The 26,247-nt window shown below is 41.6% G+C and overlaps 1 protein-coding gene across 3 annotated transcripts in view; it reads right to left on the bottom strand.

The window, feature by feature from the left end:
- The window catches only part of TGFBR3 (transforming growth factor beta receptor 3), a 209,672-nt gene that overhangs the window by 3,415 nt on the left and 180,010 nt on the right, over positions 1-26,247 (bottom strand). For all 3 annotated transcript variants that reach the window (XM_032155374.2, XM_032155376.2, XM_058439581.1), the window contains exons 14-16: positions 24,574-24,694; positions 13,995-14,036; positions 11,162-11,269 (exon numbers count right to left, since the gene is read on the bottom strand). In XM_032155374.2, the coding sequence (XP_032011265.1) occupies positions 11,162-11,269; positions 13,995-14,036; positions 24,574-24,694 (271 nt within the window). The remainder of the gene's footprint in view (positions 1-11,161; positions 11,270-13,994; positions 14,037-24,573; positions 24,695-26,247) is intronic.

The raw sequence follows: 26,247 nt of genomic DNA, 5'->3' as shown, positions 1-26,247 counted from the left end.
GTGCAACCCTCAAAAAATGGCTCTAGGTAGGGAAAAGTGATCAGGGCTCTCCAATAAAAAACACTGCATTTACTTTGAAAAGTCAGAGCATAAACTTCATAAACTTCTTGTAAGCAGCATCCCCTCCTTCAATGTGGGAAACCCCAGAGGGCCAGGCCTGTTTATGAATGAGCCTCCTCTTTCCTGTCATGCTGAAATACACATCTATCGGCCGGAGATAAGCAACCCTCCCAGCTGCTTCATTAAAACATAACACTCGAGGAAAGGCCCTGCCCTCCAGTGCAGGAACTTGGCCCCATTACTTCCATTCTCTTTCTGGGGCCCCTCAAAAGCCTCTGTGAAAAAAGCAGTTCTGCAAAATGTAGAACTGGCTCATGTCCCTGGGTCTGGTTACAGCTTTTCCTGTCACCCCTTTCATGAGCCACACAGCTATACACTCTTTTGCATCAACCTCAAGTATTTATGTGCTTGTTGTAAGTTTGGCCCTTGTTGTACTTCCTCTAATTATCTTTTCTTCTGGGATTGGCGGGATGGATAGGGGACTGGGGTCAATATTCCTGAGAAGCGGAGAAACACTGCTTTTTTTTTAGATGGAGTCTCGCTCTGTCCCCTAGCCTGGACTGCAGTGGCATGATCTTGGCTCACTGCAACCTCCACCTCCCGGGTTCAAGCAATTATCCTGTCTCAGCCTCCCGAGTAGCTGGGACTACAGGCATGTGCCACCATGCCTGGCTAAATTTTTGTATTTTTAGTAGAGACAGGATTTCACTGTGTTAGCCAGGATGGTATTGATCTCCTGACCAAGTGATCAGCTCACCTCGGTCTTCCATAGTGCTGGGATTACAGGCATGAGCCACCACGCCCGGCTGAAACACTGCTTTTGACTTTTTTGGAAACCTATGTTTTGGACCCTCCCCAGCACTGCCCTCTACTCTTCATGTGTGTATGTATAACTAAGGGTGGGGAAATTTGCCTCCATGGCAATAACTTTCTGCCAAAAATTCACTTTCCCCTGAGTAGGAGCTTTATTTCTAGAAGGGAATCAAATCTCTTAACTATTCTGATGTCAAAACAAAAACAACCTCCAGAGACCCAAACAACTCTAGATATACTTTAAGAATTCGACTCCCTTACAAACCACATGTTGGGCCATACCCGGCTGGATCCTCACATAATCAGAATGTGGCTATGCATGAACCATATTTTACAAATATTTTTTCCTATTTAAATAAGGATACATCTGAAAAGCAGGAGGTAACTCCATCTTTTTCTTTTTTGGCTCACCTGGGCTTTGTTTGCTCAGCCCAACAGCAGGTAAAAAAGAGGGCCTTGCTTCATCTAGCAATAGGGAGCAAGTTTGCTCCTCCAGGATTTGCCCTGTGCTTGATTATTCATATTCAGGAAAAGTGCCAGGACTATGCCCTGCCCAGGAAGCCTGAATATCTGCTTTCCGATGTCTATTTGCCAAATATAATTTGTTGCCATGTCAGTTTATTTTCATCAGTGCCCATTAAAGAGACCTTTCAACTTCCCGAGTTTTGGGAACTCTTGTTCTGGTAATGCAAAACACTTCAAAACAAAACCCCAAACAAAACAAGAAGCTGCTGCACTCAAGACTGCAGGATGCATCTCACCAGCTGGATAAGTCAAGTTAACCTAATATTATATTGACTTTGATCCAATAATGGGCCAAGGTGAGTCTCTGTCTGAGAATCTGCTGGGAAATACTGAAAGTCCCCTCTTCAGACCATCCTTTCCAGTTCTGTGGCTATTTTCACATGTAAGATGCAAGGTTTCTCAATACAACCATGTTTTAAAAATAACTCTTACCTTTTGAGAGAATTAAGAAAAAGATTTTTCACTGTCAAATGGAAGTGATGCTACAGAAAAATTCACCATGAGGAAGAAAGTTGAATGTACAGATGCTTCTACTTAATGGGCCAACAGAGACCCCTGGGTTTTCTGAGATGGGTCTTTGGCTGTCTGCTCTCCACTACAGTGGTCTCTGATTTCGTGGAGCACCAACTTTCTCTAAAGCATCCCTTGGGTGACAAATATAACAAGGCTGCTCCTAAAGGAGATGGGCAGGGAGGACCTCGTGGCTAAGCAGACTAGGCCCAATTAACACATCTAAGAAATTCAAGGAGGGCGCCTTGCTCGTAAATAAGTATCAAACTTGGCCAGCAGAGGAAATGTATTCAGTCTTCCTGCTTTCCTCCTAAAATATCAAACCACATTGAGGGAACAGAGATTTGAGAGGAGGGAGAGTAAGTAGGGGAGAGAGGAATTTGGTGCCTGACATACTCTGGAGGAGGAGGGTACGCTGAGGATAAGGAAACTAAGGATTAATTCCACCCATCTCACAGTGAGCCTATGGCTGGGCCTAGATACTGCCAGAGATGCCTTAAGAAATAGAAAAACAAAGCCAGGTGCGGTCACTTACAGTGCCAGCTACTTAGGAGGCTGAAGGGGGAGGATCTCCTGAGGCCAGGAGTTAGAGACTGCAGTGACCTATGATCTCACCTGTGAAGAGCCTCTGCACTCCAACCTAGGCAACATAGAGAGACCCTGTCTCTACGGGGCGGGGGGGTGGGGGGGGAAAGACAAAAAGAAGCTAAAAAATAAAACAAAACAAAAAACATTTCTTAATGGAGAATGTTTTATTTCTTTAGCATGGCATGGAGTTGTCCAGATCTGACTTCCTGCTACCTCTTTGGCGTCTATATTACAACTGGATTCTTATTTCTAAGTCTTTCACCATGGCAGGTCCTGGGGAAGAAACTATTCAAGAAAGATGTGAACAGCATGGGAGGACTCTGTGAGGAAACAACAGAAGAGTTAAAAAGAAAGGTGAGGGGAAGCTTGGTATTTAGGCCAAAGGAGACTATTGCAAATACTCTCTATGAGGATTATCACAAAGAGGAGCAGACAGCTGTTCTTTATCTCCCTGGAGGGCAGAACATGAGGAAATGAGTTTAAATGGCAGGAATAGGGATTTAGGTCAGATAGAAAAGAACTTGCTGATTATGAGGAATGGTTAGTTATAGAGGGAATTTATGGAATCTCCTTCTCAGGAGATATTTAAGCATAGGATTGAAAACCATATACCTGGGGGCACTTTAGATTTAATATTCCTTGATGCTAGAAAGAAAATAAAGATATTTTCTTCTCGGTCTATGTGTTGGACGTGATTTTGTATCAGTTAAGATCTCAGTTTCTTGATCTCCTAACTGTAATTAATTCACAAGCTCACTCTTTAAGCAGAGTGAATGATACTACCTTTAATTTAGAGAAGTCTTCAATCACTTTTTATCATTTTCAAATTTCATTCCTCCCCAGCCTCCAGGCGAAAGACTCTTCTTTTGCAGCAAAATTCTCCAGGAGGGGTGAGTTAGATGTTGTTAGAAGTCACAGGGAAAAGACTCTATCAAGAATTAAAGTTTTTCACAATGTCCTGCCTACTACTTTCTTTCTGTATTCCTGCAGTGTGGCCAACCTGTTTGTATATGGACTTTGGTTTTCTGTGGTATCTTCCCTGCCTTTGTGGCCCCTGAATAGGATGCAAAGTCTGATAATAACTAAGAAGAAGAAGAAAAGCAAGAGGGAAAGAGAAATCAGGTGGAGGAGGAAGGCTGTCCTCCACAGCTGTCGCTACAACCCCGAGTCAGAAACTGGACTTGAAGCTCCGGTTTGTTCAATGGCTAGACTTGCTACCTTAGTAGGTGTATTATTTGTGTTTCCCTTTAGTCAACACAGAGATAATCGCTACTTCACAGGGTTATTAGGGTGAGCGTACTTAAAACAAGAAATGCGTAATAAAAGCTTTTTCAACTTTAAGGCTGTTCTGATGTGTAAGCAGAAAAAAAATCTAAGCGTGTAAGGAACACTGTTTCACAGAGCATAATAAAATGTTGAGGTTTTGAATTAGGTGTGCCCGTCCCAACTCATCGGGCAATTTTCAGCAACCCTCCATGGAACACACCATGTGTTCTTAAAGCAAAAGTCAAGCGCATACCCCAAAGTCCACCCGAGTCAGGTAAGAGGTTTGCATTAGGAGCAGCTCTGGAGGTGCCTATGTGTTCAGAGGCCTGAGGTTTCTCCAGGTTCCCAAGTGTAGCCCGATGAAAAGAGAAACAGCAAGAAGACAGGCTAAGGTGTGATAAGGTAGGAGGCAAGGGAGCAAGTCCCAGGGATCAGACAGATGCAGCTGGAACAGATGGAAACCCCAATGTGACTAGAAAGAAGGCAGGCTCCACTCTCTTTTCACTCAAATGCCCATATCATTATTTTATAAAACCATTAAACATAGAGGTTAAGATGAATGCCTTCGGCTTTCCTGGTGTCTATTGGTGTGTCTTTTTCTCTCAAAAAACAAAGCACCTCCCGGAGCATCTGGCCATTCAACACCCTTCCCCCTTCTTCTCACCCTCCCCTCAGTTTCCATGAAAGGTTAATAGAAAACTTAATTCTTCAGATTCGAAACACTTCGTCTTTCTCCAGTGAGACTTCCCTTGTCAGTTCTCCATTTTTCTGACACAGTTCATCCGGTCATTGCTTTCTTAAAGGTTGGCATGTGTGCCCGTAGCTGGGTTTCTGCCTGAGCCAATCTGCTTATAATCAGTCTGTTTGGTTATTCTCTTCCTCTGAATATACGGGAACTCCACAACAGCAAGGACTTTGTGTTGCTCATGGCTATTTTACCAGTGCCTAGAATAGTGTTGGCATTTAACAATAGCTTAAAAAAATCCATTGAATAAGTGAGTGAAAGAGCGAATACATGAGTGAACAAACCAAAAAAATTTAGCTGATACTAAGCAGAGGCAAAAAGAAAAACCAAAATACATGTTAATTAATGTTTATTATCTGATAAGCAGAAGGAAGATAAAAAGATTATGGCTACATGACCTTTGAATTTGTAATAACAGAATAGGAAGAGAAGAGTGAACTCTGAATCAAGAAAGCAAGCCTCCAGTCCTGACCGCTGTGCCTGTGTAACTTTGAGCTGGTCACATCAGTTCTCTGGGCTCAGTTTTCTCGCTATGTAAAAGGGAAATGCTGATGCAGACTAGTAATTTTCCAAGGACTCCTTTTAAGAAACTGATTAAAAAAAAAAAAAAAAAAAAAAAAGCAAGGGTACGACTTTGCATAGAGATAGTGCATTTAAAGGCACTGACTTGCATTCCTTTCCCAAATCTTACCAGAATGACAGTAAATGGACTTTTAAAGGCATAAACACATGAAAACAAAGATAACAAAAGTAAAGGTAACAGCAATAAAATATTGGAAGCTGATGAGGAAATGGGTGAGTGGCAACTGACTTGGCAGACTCAAGAGAGCCGAAACCTAAGCCAACAGTGGGAAAAACTGAGAAACAAGCAATTTATGTCACCGAACCCTTAAAAAACTCAGGGAATGGTGGCATCAGGTACCTCTGGAAACCTCCCTTGAACATATGGCTATAAGCAAGAGGGGTTGGCTGAACTATATGAGAAGCAGAATAGTCCTCTAAATTTCCTCCCTGACTCCACTGGGCTGAGATCTGCCCCTCCTAATCCAGGAAGAAGACGGGAAGTTTACTCTCTTAAGAGGAGGAAACTGAATGTTCCAGGAATGATCAACACCAGGCACATTTGAGGGCAAGAGAACCACATTCAAAAGGGCGGATTCAGCAAACATATATTAATACATATTTTGGCTCACCTGGGCTTCTTTTGCTCAGCCTAAAAGGAGATAAAGCCAGATGGCCTTGCCTTATCTAGCAACAGTGAAACTCTGAATCAAGAAAGTAGGGTTCCAGTCCTGACTGTAACCATGTAACAAATTTGTCTCCTGCAGAATTTGCCATGCGCTTCATTATTTGCATTCGGGAAAAGTGCCAGGACTATACCCTGGCAGGGAAGTCTGGATATTTGCTTTCCGGTGTCTATTTGCCAAATATAATTTGTTGCCATGTCAGTTTATTTTAATAAGTGCCCACTATAAAGGTCTTTCAACAGCCAGTCCTATACCTTTCAAGCAGGAGACACAAAAACATTTTATGGAAACCTGAAGAGCTAAAGAGGAAAGCTCCAATGATGAGATATCAGGGGTTTATCAATAAAATGGCCCAGTCAGATCACCCTAAAGAAGTTCACAATCAATACATCCCACCCACAGCTTAGAATTTCCTCATTCTTTTTTTTCCTCATTCTTAAATAATCCTATATTAATATTCTCAGATGATACTGCACCCATGAAACAAGAATGGAACTTTTTTTAAAAAGAAAAGAAATTCATAGGAAAAAAGTTATTAGAATTAAAAAAGTTATTGGAATTAAAAAATTTGAAGCCAGTATTAAAAACTCAGTAGAAAACTGAAAGATAAAGATGAGAAAATCTCCCAGAAAATAAAGCAGAAACATGGAAAACAGGAAAGAAAGGAAAATTAAAGGACAAGAGGTTCAACTTTCAAACAAAATGATTTCTAAAATGAGAGAAAACAGAAAAAAGGGGGTGAGAAAAAAATAACTCATTCTTAAAAATCTCAGTACTGAAAGATATGAGTCTCTAAACTGAAAGGGCCCAATTAATGACCAGCATAATGTATAAACATACACCTAACAAGAGATATCATTGTAAAATTTCTTCCAGAAAGAAAAAACCGGTTATATACAAAAGGGATCAGGAATCTGCACAGCTCTGAACTTTTCAACAGCAATCCTCAGAACTAGAAGACAATGAGGAGGGCTTTCAAAAGTCCGAAGGAAAAAGTGTCTATAATCTAACATTCTATACCTTGCCAAACTATCTATCAGGCATTTCTGTTAAATGAGGATATTTTCAGACATGCAAGGTGTGAGAAACATTTGCCTCCTATGTACGCTTTAAACCAGGAAGAAGAAAGGCAGGAGATACATGACACAGGACATCCACAACTCAAAAGAGAAGTGAAGGGAATGCACAGAATGGTAGTGAAGAAGATCATAGGAAGACAGCAGCGTCCAGAAGTGGAGGGAACCGGTTCAGACAGGAGCAGGTCACAGGCTCCAGGAAAGAGCTGAAGAAAAGGAATCAGTAGAACATTCCATACATCTCAATGTATTAAAAGGAGATTGAGACAGCTGGCAGGGTCAGCAGAAGAATTAATGATAAACACATAGAAAATTAAGCTAACAACTGAGGCAGGAGAATGGCATGAACCCGGGAGGCGGAGCTTGCAGTGAGCCAAGATCGCGCCATTGCACTCCAGCCTGGGTGACAGAGAAAGACTCTGTCTCAAAAAAAAAAAAAAGAAAAGAAAAGAAAATTAAGCTAATGGGGTAGGGTGGGGAAAGATAATAATTAATTCGAGGGAAAATTAAAAGTCATGGCCAGGCGCGGTGGCTCACGCTTGTAATCCCAGCACTTTGGGAGGCCGAGGCGGGCGGATCACGAGGTCAGGAGATCGAGACCACGGTGAAACCCCGTCTCTACCAAAAATACAAAAAATTAGCCGGGCGTGGTGGCGGGCGCCTGTAGTCCCAGCTACTCGGAGAGGCTGAAGCAGGAGAATGGCGTGAACCCGGGAGGCGGAGGTTGCAGTGAGCCGAGATTGCGCCACTGCACTCCAGCCTGGGTGACAGAGCAAGACTCCGTCTCAAAAAAAAAAAAAAAAAAGTCATGCAGGATATTATACTACATGAGTTAACTGTGATTGGCATTTAGGTAGTCATAATAACGTAAACAGTAAATGCTGATCTAACAAAAATGTCAGTATATTTCTATTAAGAGGATGTTGGGGGAAGGGGACATTTTCCATAACAGGAGGTCTAGAGCAAAGGTGTAAACCTGCAAAGTCAAAAAGCAGCAATATACTCAGGTTATTTAGAAGTATGGATTAACGTCCAAAAGGATAAGCTAAGCGCCAAAAATAATGCTCTGGGGAGTGAGAAAAGAAGGTAAGGGCAGTAGGGGTTTGATTTTTTTCATAACAAGTCTTGTAGGATTATTTCAACCTTTAAACTATTTGCATGTACTACTTTGATAAAGCTAAAAAGTTTTACTAGAAAATAAAAATAAAAGCATTTGTTCCTCCCTTCAAGAAAAAAACAGATACGATTTTGCATGTGACTTTAGGGACCTTCATGGACTAGAAGTTAGGGACCCCTGAACTAGGTAGGGTCCCTAGGAGCATGAACATTCTATGGTTCCAGCACCATTTCAGCCCCCAAACACCCTTCCTCGCTACAGCATCTTAGGAGAGAATGTAAGTTTTAGGAATGGAGTTTTCCAAACAGAATTAATCCAGCCTTAAGGGAGTACCTCTTATTGTGCCCAGGGTTGTCATATGATAAAGTGGGAACCCAGCCTTTGTAGACTAACACACATTCCAGGTATGTTAAGTAGATATCCACAATCCAAATTTGTGACTTGGTTTTGTGCTCTGTGCTGCACATGGAATGGAAAGCGTAAACAAAGGGAAAGTCATTCAAATTAAGGATTGTTTTTCACACAGAGGCAGATGCTGTCTGAACCCCCAAATACAGCATATACGATCTGTGAGTTCCACAGCTTCAATCCTTGTTGAAATTGAATGGACTGAGCCAGTATTTGTATCCTAGCTCTCCCCATTGCCCACTGCATTATAATCTTCCTTATTAATCTAAATTGCTGCTAGCTGACCCAGGTAAGAAACTGAAGGGGTTCTGGAAAAGAACTATCATGTGGTCCTGAAGTGAGTCTTCTTCATGCTTGTACGATGCTGGTATTCCTCAAGAGTAATCTATAAAATGAGCCAGAGGCTACAGTTTTTAATAAAAAGTAATTTTGAAGCTGTCTCATAAGTCATGCCAATGGATTTTAAGCCCAAATGACAGAGTCCATAAACCTTTTACCTTCTGAATCAGTGTAATTCATTTTGCTGGAAAGCATCACAGGAGGGAGGTCTTTGGTTTCATTTTTCTTAAATTTACTTACAAACCTATTTCTACATTAACAGTACTTTAAAGGCCCTCCTGAAGTCTCTGGCTTGGGGGAAAAAGGATCAGTAACAACAGACTTCCAAATCCAGTGAGCATGAACACATGCCATTACAACCAAGCTTTGCTTTTTATCAGGTTTGTGTGCTTGGCTGTGGATAACAGTCTGGACGATTGGGGGGATTTCAGTGGGGCATGTTCCAGTAGTGAGTGTTATCTGGTTGCCCTATACTCTGCCTGGACCTGGCTTCCTGGCCCAAGATTACCTTTGAGAGTGCAGCTGTGTGACCAAGGCCAGTCAGTGGCTGAGCAGGCACATGGTAAACATCTGTGGGTGACCCAGTCTTCTTGGAGTACTTTCAAACTCATTCCCAACAGCCAACACAGGCTGCCAACAGCCCTAGAACCTCTCAGCCAGGCAGGAGGTTGGAAAAGTTGCAAAGAACTGTTAGCTTGAGATCTCAACATGTCAGTATTCCTGCGACAAAATTACTTACTTTAAAATGCTGCTCTGCTAAATTCTGTCTTTCTGGTCCTTTTATAAACTGTTCATGAGGGAGAATCCTCCTGAACTGATTCACAGATGGTTATATAATACTCAGAATCATGACACTGGAGTCTTATTTATTTTGAGACAACATCTCTCTCTGTCGCCCAGGCTGGAGTGCAGTGGCACCATCACAGCTCACTTTAGCCTCAACCTCCCAGGTTCAAGCCATCCCCGCCTCAGCCAGCTGGGACAAGAGATGCACACCAAGACGCCATGCTAGTTTTTGTGTTTTTTTGTAGAGACAGGGTTTCACTATGTTGCCCAGGCTGGTCTTGAACTCCTGGGCTCAAGCGATCCTCCTGCCCCGGCCTCCCAAAATGCTAGGATTATGAGAAGTCATTTTTTAATCTTTCACATAAACATACTTCACTCAAAGTATCCTGATTAGGAACAAGCATTTGAGGACTCAAAGTCCCTCTATTCAAGTCTTCTACATTTTTGCCAAGAGGTTGCCTTTTGGGTGAATGTCCCATGCTAGGCATGAAAGAGTCCATTCCTCTCCTTCTGGCATAATCTAAAATACCTCAGTCAAGAGATGTGGTATTTAAAGTGAAAATTCTGATTTGAATCTGACACATTTAACTATCAGAGGATCACTGTGTCATGCTTTTATTATCAACAGCTTGACATTTTGTCTAGCAATCAAGAGGATAAAGATATGACTCTCCAAAATATCCTTCAGTACTTCCTTCCTCTTTAAATGAGCCATCCTTTCAGCTTGGCCCAAGGGGAAGCCAAAGATCATGGCATTCATTGGTTTAATGGCCAATTAATGAAATTCTAAACAGAGAAGCTGGGCCTGCCACTTGCCTCTGACAGATCAATTTAGCACAGTTTACCTAGGTTCACAGTGTAAAACTACAAGGATCCAAGAACAAACAAGAACGAGACCGACTAGTTCTCTAGAATGCCACAAAATGCATGTCACTCCTTCCCATAGTTGTAAGGAAACTAAGAAAGAATCAATAGCAGGGCAATCCATTTGTTCTTTCTCCATTGCACTAAAGACTCCCTTTGCTGGCCTGCATTCTGTACTGGGGTCAGAACAGGTTCTCTGTTTAGTAGGGAGGAGCACATCTGAATTTTGAAGATTGAGGGATAATAGCTTGAAAATGAAGTGCTCTGTTTCATCACTTTTATTTTTTTCAGTTCATGGAAATCTATTTAGAAAACTTAACTTTATAGAAAAACATGAAAATTTTGTTTTATCAAAGAAGACACAGCATGGGTTAAAAAAGGTTGAGAAAATCTGGTTTAAGTCATTGATTAAGGACTCTGATGGACAGTGCTCAATACCTTGGCAGGTGTGGTAATAAAATCTTGGCTTTCTTTTTCACTTCCTCTCATTTATATGCCTAAGTCTTTGGTTTTGACGGAATGGTTTGTATTTCTGTACATTGTCTGAATTAACTTTAACAACAAAGTAGCTTTATTAGCAGCTAAATTTCGCCAACATCACAATTGCAACTGGCACGTTTAAACATTCCTTTTCTTTCCACTGTTTATGGCAAATTATACTTTTGTAAAACCCAATTTATACCAAATATGTAAACGTAAAAATAGTAGGAATGAACTTGCTCTTTCATTCGTTATTTCATCCAACAAAACACTGAGTGTCTATTGTGTGGCAGGAACACAAGCTGTTCACCAACTCATACTCAACAGTCACACTAACCTGTGTGAGAATAGATGTACCACAAGGCCCCCGTCAGGAGTGCTCCGATCACAAAGGCTGCAAACGCAATGCCCATCACGGTTAGGGTGTCCAGACCATGGAAAATTGCTATAAAGGAGAGAAACCGATACACACAACTTCTCGGTTAGTCTGCATCATACATTGCAATTTTATATTTGTTTCACAAGCACTGTCATAAAGGTTGAGCACTAATAAAATCTGAGAATGCAATGAAGATTCTAATAAAATACACTGTATTTTGTAACTTGCAAATTTTTTTTCAAAGGAGAAATGAAATTATCAGGTTTCCAAAGTATTCTCAGTTTGCAATTTATTTTGATCAACAAACTAACTAAAAAATCGGATTTGCAGGCCGGGCGCAGTGGCTCACGCCTGTAATCCCAGCACTTTGGGAGGCCGAGGTGGGCGGATCACCTGAGGTTGGGAGTTCGAGACCAGCCTGACTAACATGGAGAAACCTCATCTCTACTAAAAAAAAATACAAAATTAACTGGGCATGGTGGTGCGTGCCTGTAATCCCAGCTTCTCGGGGGGGCTGAGGCAGAAGAATCGCTTGAACCCGGGAGGCGGAGGTTGCGGTGAGCTGAGATCGTGCCATTGCACTCCAGCCTGGGCAACAAGAGCAAAAACTCCGTCTCAAAAAAAAAAAAAAAAAAAAAAATCAGATTTGCAAACTCTGTAAAATCTTGTCTGTCATCTCATTGTCTCACGCTGAGAACCTACTATTTGAATGGAGGGTGGCTTGAAAATTCACAGGTTAAGATGCTTTGGAAAATAAAGTGAACTTCCATGATCAAAATCTGGCTTATTGCTGCTTATTCACTGAACACCTCCAAAAATGACACACTGCACAGAAAACACACACCTTAGAATACTTTATACACATATTTTTGTGAACAAGTATGAAAGATAACAGAAAGGAGAATATAGAATAAAAATAAACTATTCCTGTGGATTATAACATTTCACCGATCTCATATTAAACTCTTAACAGCTTCATATTGTGTCATTTAAAACAACCTACTTTTTAACACTTTTCCAACCATGATCTTTCTATGAGGGGAACGGAAATACTTCCCAGTGGGGAGTGATGTCAGCTTTATGGTCAGCAAAACATATAAATAGAACCAATTGTTTCTCCATTTGGCAAAGGTTTTTATATTTGAAATTAATTCCAGGCCCCAGAAATAGAACATTTCCTTTCATTTAAGAGAACTACCTTCTTTGAGTCACTTATAAAAAGTTAAAATTGGTTTCCAAGGGAGAGGAGTTTTTGGTAGAACACAATTTCTAAGGTCTCTGGGTTTTGAATATGAGTGGGAAATACAGGATCTCCCCACTATTATCATACTATTTCTACTTTCTGCTCCAGTCAGAAGCAACTCCAGTGATCTCTACATAAATTAAATCCCTTTGCCTTTCAACTCACTTCAGTGTAAAGAAAGCTATTTTTTTTAAATTGAAGATTGCCATACACTCCTGTGACCTTCGGGCAGCCCGGCACTCCAAAGGCTCGGGGAAAGTATGCCGTGGTGGAACGAGTCTGGAGGGATCCAAACTCCCAAGTTCTGGTCCCCACTCTTCTAGACCTGTGCTCTTTGGTGTGTTCATTTAACTTCTGAAAAATGCGGATAGCTTTAGTCACCTGCTGAAGTCAGGGGGTCAACACCTGAGTTTGTAAAACGGATGAAGATCCACTAGATGGAGGAAAAGGTGGGAAGAGCTCCCTGGAGGTGAAGTTGAACCGAGCCATCAACCTATTTAATCTAGTCCTTAGAACTGATATTAGAAGATCATTTGCCTTTTTATACCCACAGATGCAAAAATTGAACGTGATTACAAATTTTTAGTGAAACTATTCTAAATTTCCAAAGATGGATATGTGTCCACATGTGCCTGTCTTTGAGTTCATATTGTTCCATAATTAAAAATAATAATAATAATAATCCACTTAAGACAATGGTTTATGAAGTGCTTTGTGAAAGGAACTTTCCAGACTGATTGTTAAATGTAGTGAAGAATCAGCCGTGGAGACTACTCCTGGGAGTCTCAGGAAAGGAAAAACAGCACAGATTCACAAATTCTCCTCACCAGACAACATTATCTAGAAGAGCTCTGGGTGGACAGCTGGGAAGTCCAGGTTCAAGTACTGCCTCAATGCGAATGAGGCAGGAATATTTCTGGATCAGCATTTTCTTCTGCATAAAACAATGAAATTGGCCTAGACAGTCTACCGCCGTACCACCCTGAATGCGCCCGATCTCGTCTGAAATTGGCCTAGACAATTTCCAAGTCCTCATTCTGTAGCAATTGGTGTTGCTTTCTCTTTCATTCTTACATGCTCTTCCTGGTGCGCCCAGCCCTTGCACTATGGATTGTCTTGAAAGTATAGCAATGAGTTTCCTTAGCATTACGCCTCTGAGCAGATAAATATTGTTGATAAGACTTAAAGCAAACCACTTCCATGGCTGTATGTGAATTCTTTCAGGTTAGAACAGACATAAGCACGCAAGTCATTAACTTATCTCTCTAAATAAGTTACTACCTTCCCATTCAAGCCATACATGCCAATGGATCAACAAATTAATATTTCAAAGTGGTAAAGGTGGAAAGGGAAAAAGAAAGCAGGGATAAACAAAGGACAGAGGAAAGGAAAAAAATATGAGCAAAAAGGGGAAAGGGGAAGGGGGAAGGGAAAATGAGCGCAGAAGTCTCCTTATCAAAACTCAAAGTTTGGCAAATGTTCACTAACCAACTCATTCTTAGGAAAGCCCAGGAGGTTTTATTTCGAAATAGTTGCATAAAGACTTACGTGGAGAAATTGGATTTGGTTCCTTCATGCTTGGACCTTTTTCTGAAACAAAAGCATAAATCACAATGTATTCTATGGAGAACCAAGATTTAAGCAAAGGGTCATCAAAGTCTCAGCAGAAACTGACACTTTTCCATTTGTTAATAAATACTTTGAGAAAGCTCTGTCAATGATCCTCTTTAGATATCAAAACTATAATGAGTTACCCAGAAATTTTAAGCATTGCACTTTGTTGACAATCAGTTGTATAGGCTCTCCAATTTGAAGAAAATTTGAAGGCAAACACCTAAACTTAGGGAATTTGGGTCCGACAATTCGTGTGTGTGTTTGAGTATATCTTTTTATTTACTTACAAAAAAATTCAATACCTTTAAATACCATGCTTTTCCAGTGTAGTCTGTAATATTATTCTGCTTTCAGAATATTTTTTTTTTTTTTTGAGGGTCTCACTTTGTTACTCAGGCTGGAGGGCACTGGCACCCTCAGCTCACTGTAGCCTCCGCCTCCCAGGCAATCCTTCCATTTAAGCCTCCTGAGTAGCTGGAACTACAAGCGTGTGCCACCACACCAGCTAATTTTTATATTTCTTGTAAAGACAGGATTTCACCACGTTGCCCTGGCTGGTCTCCAACTCCTGGGCTCAAGCAATCCACCTGCCTCGACCTCCCAAAGGCGATTATAGGCGTGAGCCACTGCACCCAGCCTTCAAAATATTCTTTTAATTTAATATACACATTTTGTAAAAGTACCTTTGTTCTTCTATCCTTAATGCTATTATCCTATAGTTTAACTCCCCTTCATTGCTCATCAGGATTATCACAGAGGCCCCCTTATCTCCACCACTACCCTCCCCCCAATTATTTCCTCCTCCACATCTGCCCCCAGAGTGAATATTCCAGAGCCCAGAGCTGATCATGTTATAACCCTGACTAAACCCCTTGATGACTCTCCTTCCTTTATGGGGAAAAAAATCCACACTCTTTAACATGGCACACAAAGTTCTCCTTCCCTTCTCTATCCTCTCTCTCCAGCCTCCTTTCCTGATGGAGTCCTTCACCCATGGTGGGCTCCTCATACTTGGTAATTTAAGCTTCCCAAATTCTCTATGCTGCTCCGTGTCATTATGCTTTGCAAGCTATCCCAAGACACCCTCCTCCCCAGACCTGCTTTGTTGGCATTTTCTCTGGGAGACCTTTGCTGAGTCTCCCACTGCTCCATCTCCATCCCAGCAGAGCTAGTCTCTCCCACCCTTGCTCATTCCATCCCTCCTCTGTTACACTTGGGCCACAATACCTCCTAGTTCTCTCTCTCTCTCTTTCTCTTGCTCTCTCTCTCTTTTTTTTTTTTTTTTTTTGCTGTGAGGGCAAGGTCTAGTTCTCAGTCATCTGTATATCCCCAAGGGCTAAGACTGGCATAGAATAGGTCTTCCAGAAATGTTTGGTGAAGGATGATTAAAATGTTAATGTACTTTTTGCAAATGGAGGCCACAGAGGAAACCAGCAATCAGACTATGAAGATGTTCTATGTGGTTTGCACCAGTGCCATGAAGAAGGCAGAAAAAAGTTTTGTATCACTGTTTTGGAAATGAGCAGCCTGAGACTCTGATATCGTGTGACTAGAGCCCAAGGTCACAGCTGGAAAGCATCAGGGCAGAAGTTGAATCAGAATTCCAGAGTTCTGCCTAGCAGGCTAAATGACTGGTGAGTGTAGCTCTGTCCCTAGCTGGGGAAGCACTGATGAAGTAACTATTTGTGCACAGCTACTCATCACCTCAGCAGTGAGGCTGAGACCAGCAGTTGGGATATTATGGTCCACCACCTATTTCTGTATGGCCCATGAGCTAAGAATGAATTTTATATTTTGAAATGATTTTTTAAAAATCAAAAAAGGATATTTCATGACATGTAAAAATTATATGAAATTCAAATTGACTACATAAATGAAGTTTTATATGGATGCAGCTATGCTCATTTACATATTGTCTATGGCTGCTTTCATGCTGTAACAGCAGCGTTGAGTCGTTGAGACAGGGATTGTATGAGCCACAAATAAAAAATAATCACTATCTGGTCCCTTAGAAGAAAAGTGTGTTGAGTCCTCCTACAGACCTTGACCCTACTCTTTGGAGTTTAAAAGCGATACATGTTTAGCACCTCTCTTTTCATCTCCATTTTTATTCACTACAGAAGGAACACACACCTTGTGTCTGAATTCACAGGGAAGCAAAAAGAACTTGGGAAAATGTGACCCAAACAAGTAGCATCTGAATTGATGTCTATAAAAATAAAGAAGCTAGACAGGGTAAAAGAAAACAGAATTGTAAATTCTCAGGATTAACCATCTCCGATGGGTGGGTCAACATTCTGGCCACATGAGTTATCAATGTCTGGCTCTAGGGGAAGGAATGCTACCAGATGAATCAGAGCCACCACAATTGAATGGTGCCCCCTGGAGTTGTGCAACATAGTGGCCCTGGAATGAGGATACATGCAAAGTTATACTTAAATACAATTACTAAGAAAATAAAAATGATTGTATGTTTTTAAGAAAATCTAATTCAGTATGCAGAATACACACTAATTATGCTAACTATAGAATGCACTGTCCTGGGAGCTGGGTCCCATCAGCCTCATTGGCACCAATAACAACGATGCCTTACATTTGTACATTTGTATGGTGTTTTGCAATAGACAAAAAGCCTTCGGCCTTCACTTATATTGTCTCATTTTAAACTCCCAAGAACTCTATGAAGGAAGGGTATCCAGTCACAAACTTCTCCTCCTTTCAAGACGTACTATTTGATTCCCTGAACTAAGTTCAAAGGCATTTAAAGGTTGCTACAATATGCATCATGTAAGAAATATACACACTTCTGGGAATAATTCCATCCAATCAACCACCCATGGTTAAACTTTCTCACTCAGAATCCCCAAGCAGTTGAAAAATTATGACTCTCTCCTAAGGAGACCTCCCATGTAAGAGTTTAAGTTTTATAGTAAGGCCTGTGTGATGGATGGCATTGTTTTAAAATTCTTAATGGATTTCTGTTATGATCTAATCCTTTACCCCCACCCCAAATAGGAGCCTTCTCACAGAGCTAAACAGAAACAGTTGTTGTTCATTCCCCCTGGGTGAAGTCCCTTCGTGATTTCTGTGCACAAACAATAACAAGCAGAGGCTGCAGAACTGAGGTTAAAGGATTCTATCCTCGAACTTTTCTCTTCCCGAATCCCTAAGAACCCCTAAGTATAACTAAAATGGCTTGATCTCCACCGGAACCCTATCATTGAGTTGGCATGCTGAGAGGAAAAGAGTGGACGTAACAATATTTACTTTTGGTTTAAGGATAAGATTATAAGAAAGGAATCTTAGCTATTGCTGTAAAGAGAACTGTAACAATAAAGATTTCTTTACAGAAAGGACAAACTATAATCAATGTTCTGAATTAAATCTTTTCATATACGCTGAGCAAATTTTGGTCTACCTCTAGAACCAAAATTCCCCTCCTCAGATTGTTCAGCATGGTTTTCATAAACGGGATATTTCTGGGGTTATTTCTATGAGTAACTGACCACAGCTTTTGGCCTTTAGTGTTCAATTTGGTACTACGCACCATAGGACGGAGTGGGCCCACAGTGATACAAGGCGTCCAACTGGTACCCACATGTATTGGCATTTGGCAAAGAGAAGAATGGGGAGAGGAAGATTCCTTCTGGAGGCTCAGGTTGTCTTTGTGCAGGCGCCATTTAAGATAGAGTTTTCACTAACTTGATGTCACTGTAACTGAACCCTTTCTCTGGATTCTTTCAATATTTATGATATCCATTGCAATTACCTGTTCACTTATCTGTATCCTGCCACTAGACCAGTGTGTCTTACATGGTAAGTGATTTTTATTCCAGGGGACATTTGGAAACTTCTAGAGACATTTTGAATGGTTACAATTGGGCTGGTGGTGGGAGGGTGTTGCTACTAGCATGCAGTGGGTAGAGACCAGGGATGCTGCTTAACATCCTGTAACACACAGGCAGCCCCCCAACTACAAAGGGTATTCCAGCCCAAACACTGATTGTACTGAGATTGAGAAACTTTGCACTAGGCTGTAAAGGACTTAAAGACAAGATAATTTGTCCACTATATACCTACCATATTTTTTTGAATAAGTAACCACAAATATCATGTATATTTTATTCTTGGGTACTTTCCCCAGCAATGCAACCTTCACATCATTTTCATAGTAGCCTTCCTAAATGACCTAATCGCCCGGCGCGGTGGCTCACGCCTGTAATCCCAGCACTTTGGGAGGCTGAGACGGGCGGATCACAAGGTCAGGAGATCGAGACCATCCTGGCTAACACCGTGAAACCCTGTCTGTACTAAAAATACAAAAAAAAAAGAAAAAAAAAATGACCTAATCATCAGTTTCCTGCTTGAGATCTTCTGATGGTTTTTAACTTTTAGAGGTACACACTAGAATATGTATGGATGAAATTAAGTATCTGGGTTTCCTTCAAAACAATCCAGTGGATGACAGAAAGTGATAAGACAAGATTCACCATAAATTGGCAATTGTTGAGACTTATTCTATTTTTGTATATATTCGAAATTTTTCAAAATAAAAAGGTTTTAAAATGTAAAATACTGGCCAGGAGCGGTGGCTCATGCCTGTAATCCCGGCACTTTGGGAGGCCGATGCAGGGGGATCACCTGAGGTCAGGAGTTTGAGACAAGCCTGGCCAACATGGTGAAACCCTGTATCTATTAAAAATACAAAAATTAGCTGGGCGTGGTGGCAGGCGCCTATAATCCCAGCTACTTGGGAGGCTGAGGCAGGAGAATCACTTGAACCCAGGAGGTGGAGGTTGCAATGAGCCAAGATTGCGCCACTGCACTCCAGCCTGGGTGACAGAGTGAAACTCCTTTTCAAAAATAAATAAATAAATAAATAAATAAATAAATAAATAAATAAATAAATAAATAAATAAAGTAAAATACACGGTGTTAAAAAGAAATCTCTATGATATCCCTCCTTCCCTTCTTGGATAGACACTGAATGCCCTGGTCTGTCAATTACACATTTCTACCATCTTTCCACTCAGTTTCCCCTCACCTCGACCTCAGCTTGAGGACAAAACCTGGCTGGTCCTTTAGAGTATTTTTATTCTGGAAAGATCAAATGTGTTCCAAAAAGTAATGCCTCTCTTGGATCAACTTCCAAATGACGTTCACAACTTTCCCTTCCTCAACCCTCCCTTCCCAAAAAACCTCTAGTTTGCTGAGAGGTTGAGAGGAAGGGGAGGAAATTAACATTTACTGAGTATCCAAGATATGCAGGCATTTTTATTTTTTAAAGTTAGGTGGTGAAAATACGGAGAAAATTCAGGATTTAACTTGCTAAGAATTGAACACATCTACAGGTATGTAAATCACGGCAAATTTTGGAATGATATTTATTGCTCCTGACATCCACATCCATGCTCTTCTGTGTATGTGCACTGTTTCAGAGAAATGGTTACTCCTCCCTTTCACAATTAAAAAAAAATCATCACCAATGTGGTGTAATCATTTTTACTGTATAAGCCCAAGTGTTCTCAAATGCTGTAAAAAGTGGTCACAGAATCCAAGGCAAACAGCACTAATATGCCTATACTTCAAAATTTCAGAAAATAGGGTAGGATGGCACCACCTCAACTATTTTAAATGTTTTGTCGTAAACCATAGTATGCATAAACTATTTATGCTTTCTGGGCTTTTTGAGTTACTATTGAAAATCACAGAACTTCTCCTGAACTTTAATACTCTGCTAAACAGGTTACACATTTCCCAACATCTTAATCTTTTGGGTGAACAGACATTTTTCCTAAAATCCTTCATCTTCCTTTTAGTTCATAATCATTAGGGTATTTGGGGTGTTACCTTGAATACTAATGTGATATGGTATGAAAAGGGAGAAGCGGTCCGGGCACAGTGGCTCATGCCTGTAATCCCAGCACTTTGGGAGGCCGAGGTGGGTGGATCACCTGAGGTCAGGAGTTCGAGACCAGCCTGGGCAACATGGTGAAACCCCGTCTCTACTAAAAATACAAAAATTAGCCAAGTGTGGTGGTAGGTGCCTGTAATCCTAGCTACTCGGGAGGCTGAGGCAGGAGAAGCGCTTGAACTCGGGAGGTGAAGGTTGCAGTGAGCCGAGATTGCGCCACTGCACTCCAGTCTGGGCGACAGAGTGAGACTTTGTCTCCAAAAAAAAAAAAAAAAAAGAAAGAAAGAAAGAAAAGGGAGAAGTGGGGCAGGAAGAGGGGTGAGAAGACATAGATGCACATGATTTTAGTTTTCAGTAAAAACTAGAATCAACCTCTATCTGGAATAAGACATAGGGTTTAAGAGCACAGGCTCTGGAATCACAGTGCCTGAATTTGAATCCCAGATCCACCATTTATATGCTGTGTGCCCTTGGCCAAGTTATCTCTATACAGAGGTACTATGAGGATAAAATATAATAATCCACATAAAGCATTTAGCACAGAGCCTTGCACAAAGTAAATGCTCAACAAATGTTAGATCATCCTCCTCATCTCCATCACTATCCTCACCATCAGCTTTAAACTTTCATCGATTGTTAAAAATTTAAATGGTAAAAGAATGCTAACCCAACACTGATTCCCAAGGGACTTAGAGATCAAAAGTGGCAAAGATGTGCTCAGGAAGGTTCCACTAAAAACAGTGGCCCAGAGGAGAAATCCAGAAACATTTTTATAGTCTTGATTGCCTACTTTCCTGTCCACAGAAGAAACACTGAAGCATGTCAATGCTATTGGCAGTGGTGGCCACAGAGCAGCTCTCTGCCTGGCTGTGAAGTTGCCAACCAGAACCTTTATCTGCTGTCCCAGAAAATCCAAGTGTTGAAAAATAAGATGAACCAAATGACCAGAGACAGCTGGAGTTTTGGCATGGCCTTCAAGGAGCACCTATGTAGGTAGTAAAACCACAGGGAAGCGTCCCATTGGTTAGGAAATTTTTACCCAAAAAGTCACAGATCCTACAATAAAGGGACATAAAGCTGTCTGGCAGGAAGGGCATTCGTGACCTGTTATTATTCAAATAAACCAATGCAATTAGGCAAATGGTCACAGTCTCTTTTCTTTTCTTTTCTTTTTTTTTTTTTTTTTGAGACAGTTTTGCTCTGTCCCCCAGGCTGGAGTACAGTGGTGCGATCTTGGCTCACTGCAACCTCTGCCTCCCAGGTTTAGGCAATTCTCTTCCTCAGCCTAAACAGTAGCTGGGATTACAGGCGTGTGCCATGACGCCCGGCTAACTTTTTGCTTTTTTTTTTTAGGTAGAGACAGGGTTTCACCATGTTGCCCAGGCTGGTCTTGAACTCCTGACCTTGTGATCCACTCGCCTCGGCCTCTCAAAGTGCTGGGATTACAGGCGTGAGCCACTGCGCCCAGCCCACAGTCTCTTTTCAAATGACTATTCCAATTCACCTTGAGGCAGAAAGCACAGACTCCAATGGTCTGCATTGAGGAGAAATGATTTAAGTCAAAAGAAAATAAACATAAAAGGTGAGAGGAGTCACACACAGCTGAAACCTGCCAGAAAACCTACCCCAGTCAGCGCAAAGTTGGAAAGCGAATTTGCATACAGCCCCTGGGAAGCTGGCCTACAGTTTAACCTCCTCAATTTATTTAACAAACCTAAGTAATAAACTTTCTTCACCCACATGCTTCTCAACTAAAATCTAGTCTCAATTAGCAAATCTCATAAAATTGCTCTGATATTTGGTAAAACTTTCCTCTTGAACTTTTATACAAGAAAACATTGAACTTTCAGTACAATTATACTAAGTTTAAATAAAAGTAATTACCTAATTTGCAAGAGAAATTACTTAGAAAAATGTCACCAGGCTCAAAAGAAGAATGGATGAATTGCTGGAAGTTATACTGCTGCAATATTAATGCCTAGTTATTGTCTGGCATGGGAAAAAGCAAGCCGCTGCCTTCAATTACTAGCAGAATTACCTCTCTCAAAATAGTTATGAATAACAGATGGAATCCGAGGTACCTGCTCTTATTGTTAAATTATCAGAGACATTTGAACCAGAGCGACTCTACCTTGAATAGCGCTGGGTAAAATGAGGCCGAGGCCTATTGGGCTGCATTCCCAGGAGGTCAGGCATTCTCAGTCATAGGATGAGAGAGGAGGTCACAAGATACAGCTCATAAAGACCCTGCTGATAAAGCAGGATGCAGTAAAGAAGCCAACCGAAACTGGCCAAAAACCGCCAAAACCAAGATGGCAATGACAGTGACCTCTGATTGTCCTCACTTTTCATTATACACTAATTATAATACATCAGCATGCTAAAAGACACTCTCACCAGCACAATGACAGTTTACAAATGTCATAGCAAAGCCTAGAGGTTACCCTATATGGTCTAAAAAGGGGAGGAACCCTAGTTCTGGGAATTGCCTGCCCCTTTCTAGGACAACTCATGAATTACCCACCCCTTGTTTAGCATATGATCAACAAATAACCATAAAAATAGCAAACAGCAGCCTCTGGGGGCTGCTCCGTCTATGGAGTAGCCATTCTTTTGCTTCTTTAGGTCTCTAACAAACTTGCTTTCACTTTACTCTATGGACTCATCCCCAAATTCTTTCTTGGGTGAAATCTAAGAACCCTCTATTGGGGTCTGAATTGGGACTCCTTTCTGGTAACAAAACCAATTTCATAGTACAAAACGGAGCCAGCTGTTGCCCAGTTGTGATTACTCTGCAACACAATTTATATTCTTATTTCTTTCTCCTGAACCCAATAAAAAGGAACTATTTGGACATCCATTTATATGAAGACTGGGTCTGTTATAACTTTCAAATGGTTGAAAAGCAATCAATAAAAGTAAAACAAACAACAACAAAAACGTTGCCGAGAACATCTCATGTACACTTCACACCAACTTTAGGACGGCCAGGAAAATGAATTAAAGATTATTTTGCTTCTTCAAACAGCATAGTTGAGTATTACAATTGAAAGGACCTTTTGCACCCAGTCCAAACCTCTCCTTTCCAGATAGAGAAAATGAAACCCAAAGAGCTGGTGGTAGGGGGGGTTCTCCAATGTCCCACAGCCAGTTAGCAGAGAAAGCTAAAAGCAGTGCCTTAGGCTCCCAGCTCCAATCCAGTGTGCCTGCCACCTATAGTCTTCTGCCATTTTGAGGGAGCACATTCATTCATAGGAAGGGGGCAGATGCCACCACCAGATATCACAATTTGAATGGCACAGCTGTTTTCACAAAGGAAAGTCAACCAATAAGACACTAGACAGTACCTGCATGCCTCTGTTCTGGTAGGTTCTGCCCACTGTCCAGGGGTCACCCCCGCTGCCTAGTCTTGCCAAATCCCAAACCAACACACTCAGATCAGGAATGTCATCCCAGGGCCACCCCAAACGCTAGATCTGGTGTCAGCACCACCCAGCAGGTCTTCCAGCTAATGCCCCGAAACTGGAGCCAGACAGTGTGCTGGCTTTTGTCAAGGCCCTTGGTGCTCAGGCTCCTCTGTGCCCCTCAGAGTGGCGAGAGGCAGCCTGTAGCTCTAATCCTGAAATATCTAACCCCGCTTGGAATCCACTTTCACTCTCCCAGCCTTCTCTCGGTTTGACACCCTTAGATATCAATGTCTCTAGATGGTGACAACTGTAATTGCCTAGATATCCCATGTGACATTTGGTTCCACCCCTCAGATGCTGACAGCTGCCTGGTGTGTCCTTGCTTGTTTATACCCCTTGGAGCTGTGATGCGGGTCCTTGTCAGATGCTCTTCTCACCGCCCACAGGGCCTCATATCCACTCCTAACATTTGTTAGGGCCCAGTTCTGCCTCTCTGCTGCTCTGGCTGGCCAGGCCCATGCCAGGTCTGGCTCTGCCCTGCCTGTCCTCTCAGGTACTGATGCCACACCCCTTAGGGCACATCCTTCCTTTTCTCACAGAAGATACAGCTTGCTGAATGTTCCTGCTTCTGGAGAAAGAGGCATGCTTGGCTCCAAGCAACAAATGTGGTTGTGCAAAATTCTGAAAACTGAATTTTAAGATGCATTTGGGCAGTGGTTCTCATCTGCCATACCTAAGATTAATAATGTTCACATATTCTCAAAGGCATCTGCAATTTTGATAAAGCAATACAATAGGTTATAGCCAGCATAACCTTTAGTAGTAGATCACAGAAAGATGAACTGTGGATTGTGTGCAATTCCCGGGACATGGGACTAACTAGAACCCTTTTTTGCATACTCAAGGAAGCATATTTGAATGCAAGGGAGAGTCACCTTATGACAGGAACAACCTAGACCTGATTCTTTTTACAGAGGAAATCTTTTTCAAATAGATTACTTACAACTAAGCCATAATGGCTGTAAGAGAACCAGCTAAAGAAAAGATTCTTCGGGCAAAGAATGGTCTTCTGAAGTAACTAACTGGCCTTTAGTTATCTGGTGAATAAAGCTGGACTTGGATTTACAATACTGAGTCTTCTTAACAAGCAGAGCTCAGGCCCCATGCTCTGATCGTGCCTCCCAAAGCACACCTTTAGATTCTGCTTCATGGTGGATCACAGCAAGGGGCTTGGTGAACGTCTTCTTATTCTGCATCATGGCCCAGATTATTGAGGCGTCCAGCGAGGTGCAGGCTTCGTCAGGAGGCACACACTGCAGACAGGCAGAACAAAGCACAGAATCAGGGGCCGCTCAAAAGTGCCTTCACCAGCTCTACCTGCACAGCTGTCCTGTGGCCTTTTATCGACAGCACACAACTGTTCGCTACGGAAAAGCAAGAAGGTGGGTGTTTTTCAGAGAACACCAAATAACCTGGGAGATATCACAGCAGGCCCAGTGGATTTTTGGTTGTACCTGAAGATGCACATATCACTGGATAGCTTCTCAATATTGTCCTCCCCTCCCCTTCTTCTCACAAAACTAAACATTTTAGTGTTAGTTTGAAAAACAGAAAAACTATATGCCTAGTGTTGGTCCTCACCAAGCCGGCTTCATATACACGGTTCATGTTTGTGATTGCTGATTGTGGGAAATTTCCCGTAAATATGCTCCTCAATTTATGATGAGGTTACATCTTGACAAACCCACTGCAAACTGAAAATATCACTAAGTTGAAAATGCGTTTAATACACCTAAAGTACCAAACAACATAGCTTAGTCCAACCTACTTTAAACATGCTCAGAACACTTACATTAACCTACAGTTGGATAAATCATGTAATACAAAGCTTATTTCATAACAAAGTGTTGAATAGCTCACATAATTCATTGAATACTTAGACTGAAAAACAGAATGGTTGTATGGGGACTTCATATTGCATTATGAAGGTGACAGATTTTACATTTTTGTCCAATAAGATAATCATGTTGTTGAGTTTGTTTCATTTTTAATCCTGGTATAGGCTCATGTAAAACTAAACTTTCCGGGGTCATCCACTTTAAATGTTTCAAAATGCAGATTCTGGGGAGCTGTGCCCAGGTTGTGGAGGCCATGAGATCAGCTGCTTCTAATTCTAACTATTTCAAGGCCTCAAACCTATGAATGAGCATACTCAGGCCCACTACATCTGTTTTGAAAAAATATGATCACACTCCACACTTCTTTAAAATAACTTTGTTTTCTTGTCTATACTTATCAACAGGTATAATTCTTTTTTATTTTTCTTGAGACAGGGTCTTGCTGTGTTACCCAGGCTGGAGTTCAGTGGTACAATCATGGCTCACTGCAGCCTTGGCCTCATGGGCTCAAGTCATACTCCTGCCTCAGCCTCCCCAGTAGCTGGGACTACAGGTGTGAACCACTACACCCAATTAATATATATATAGTAGTGACAGAGGTCTCACTATGCTGACCAGGCTGGTCTCGAACTCCCAGCAATCTGCCAACCTCAGCCTCCCAAAGTGCTAGGATGACAGGCATGAGCCCACGCCCAGCCTAATAGGTATAACTCTAAAGTAAATGACAGCTTCTATGGTAAGAAGACATATTAATCAGCCATCATTTTAAAAGTCTATAGCAGGCATCCCAAAAAGCTAATCGAGTTCCATCTTTTCCAAACACAAAAGAGCAAAGACTTTAGGCCTTGCTGTCATTGCTGCTCTGAGCAACATGCCAGTCAGACACTTCTTATAAGACAACCCTCACTGCCCCACTCTTACCCCCTCAAAAAGAGAAAAGCCTTTAACAAGAGCCCTCTTGTAAAGAA

This window comes from Hylobates moloch, unplaced genomic scaffold (assembly GCF_009828535.3).
Source record: "Hylobates moloch isolate HMO894 unplaced genomic scaffold, HMol_V3 SCAFFOLD_5, whole genome shotgun sequence".
In the NCBI taxonomy this organism is placed as follows: domain Eukaryota; kingdom Metazoa; phylum Chordata; class Mammalia; order Primates; family Hylobatidae; genus Hylobates; species Hylobates moloch.
Note: the sequence above shows the minus strand (reverse complement) of the source record. Positions and strands in the feature narration are given on the sequence as shown.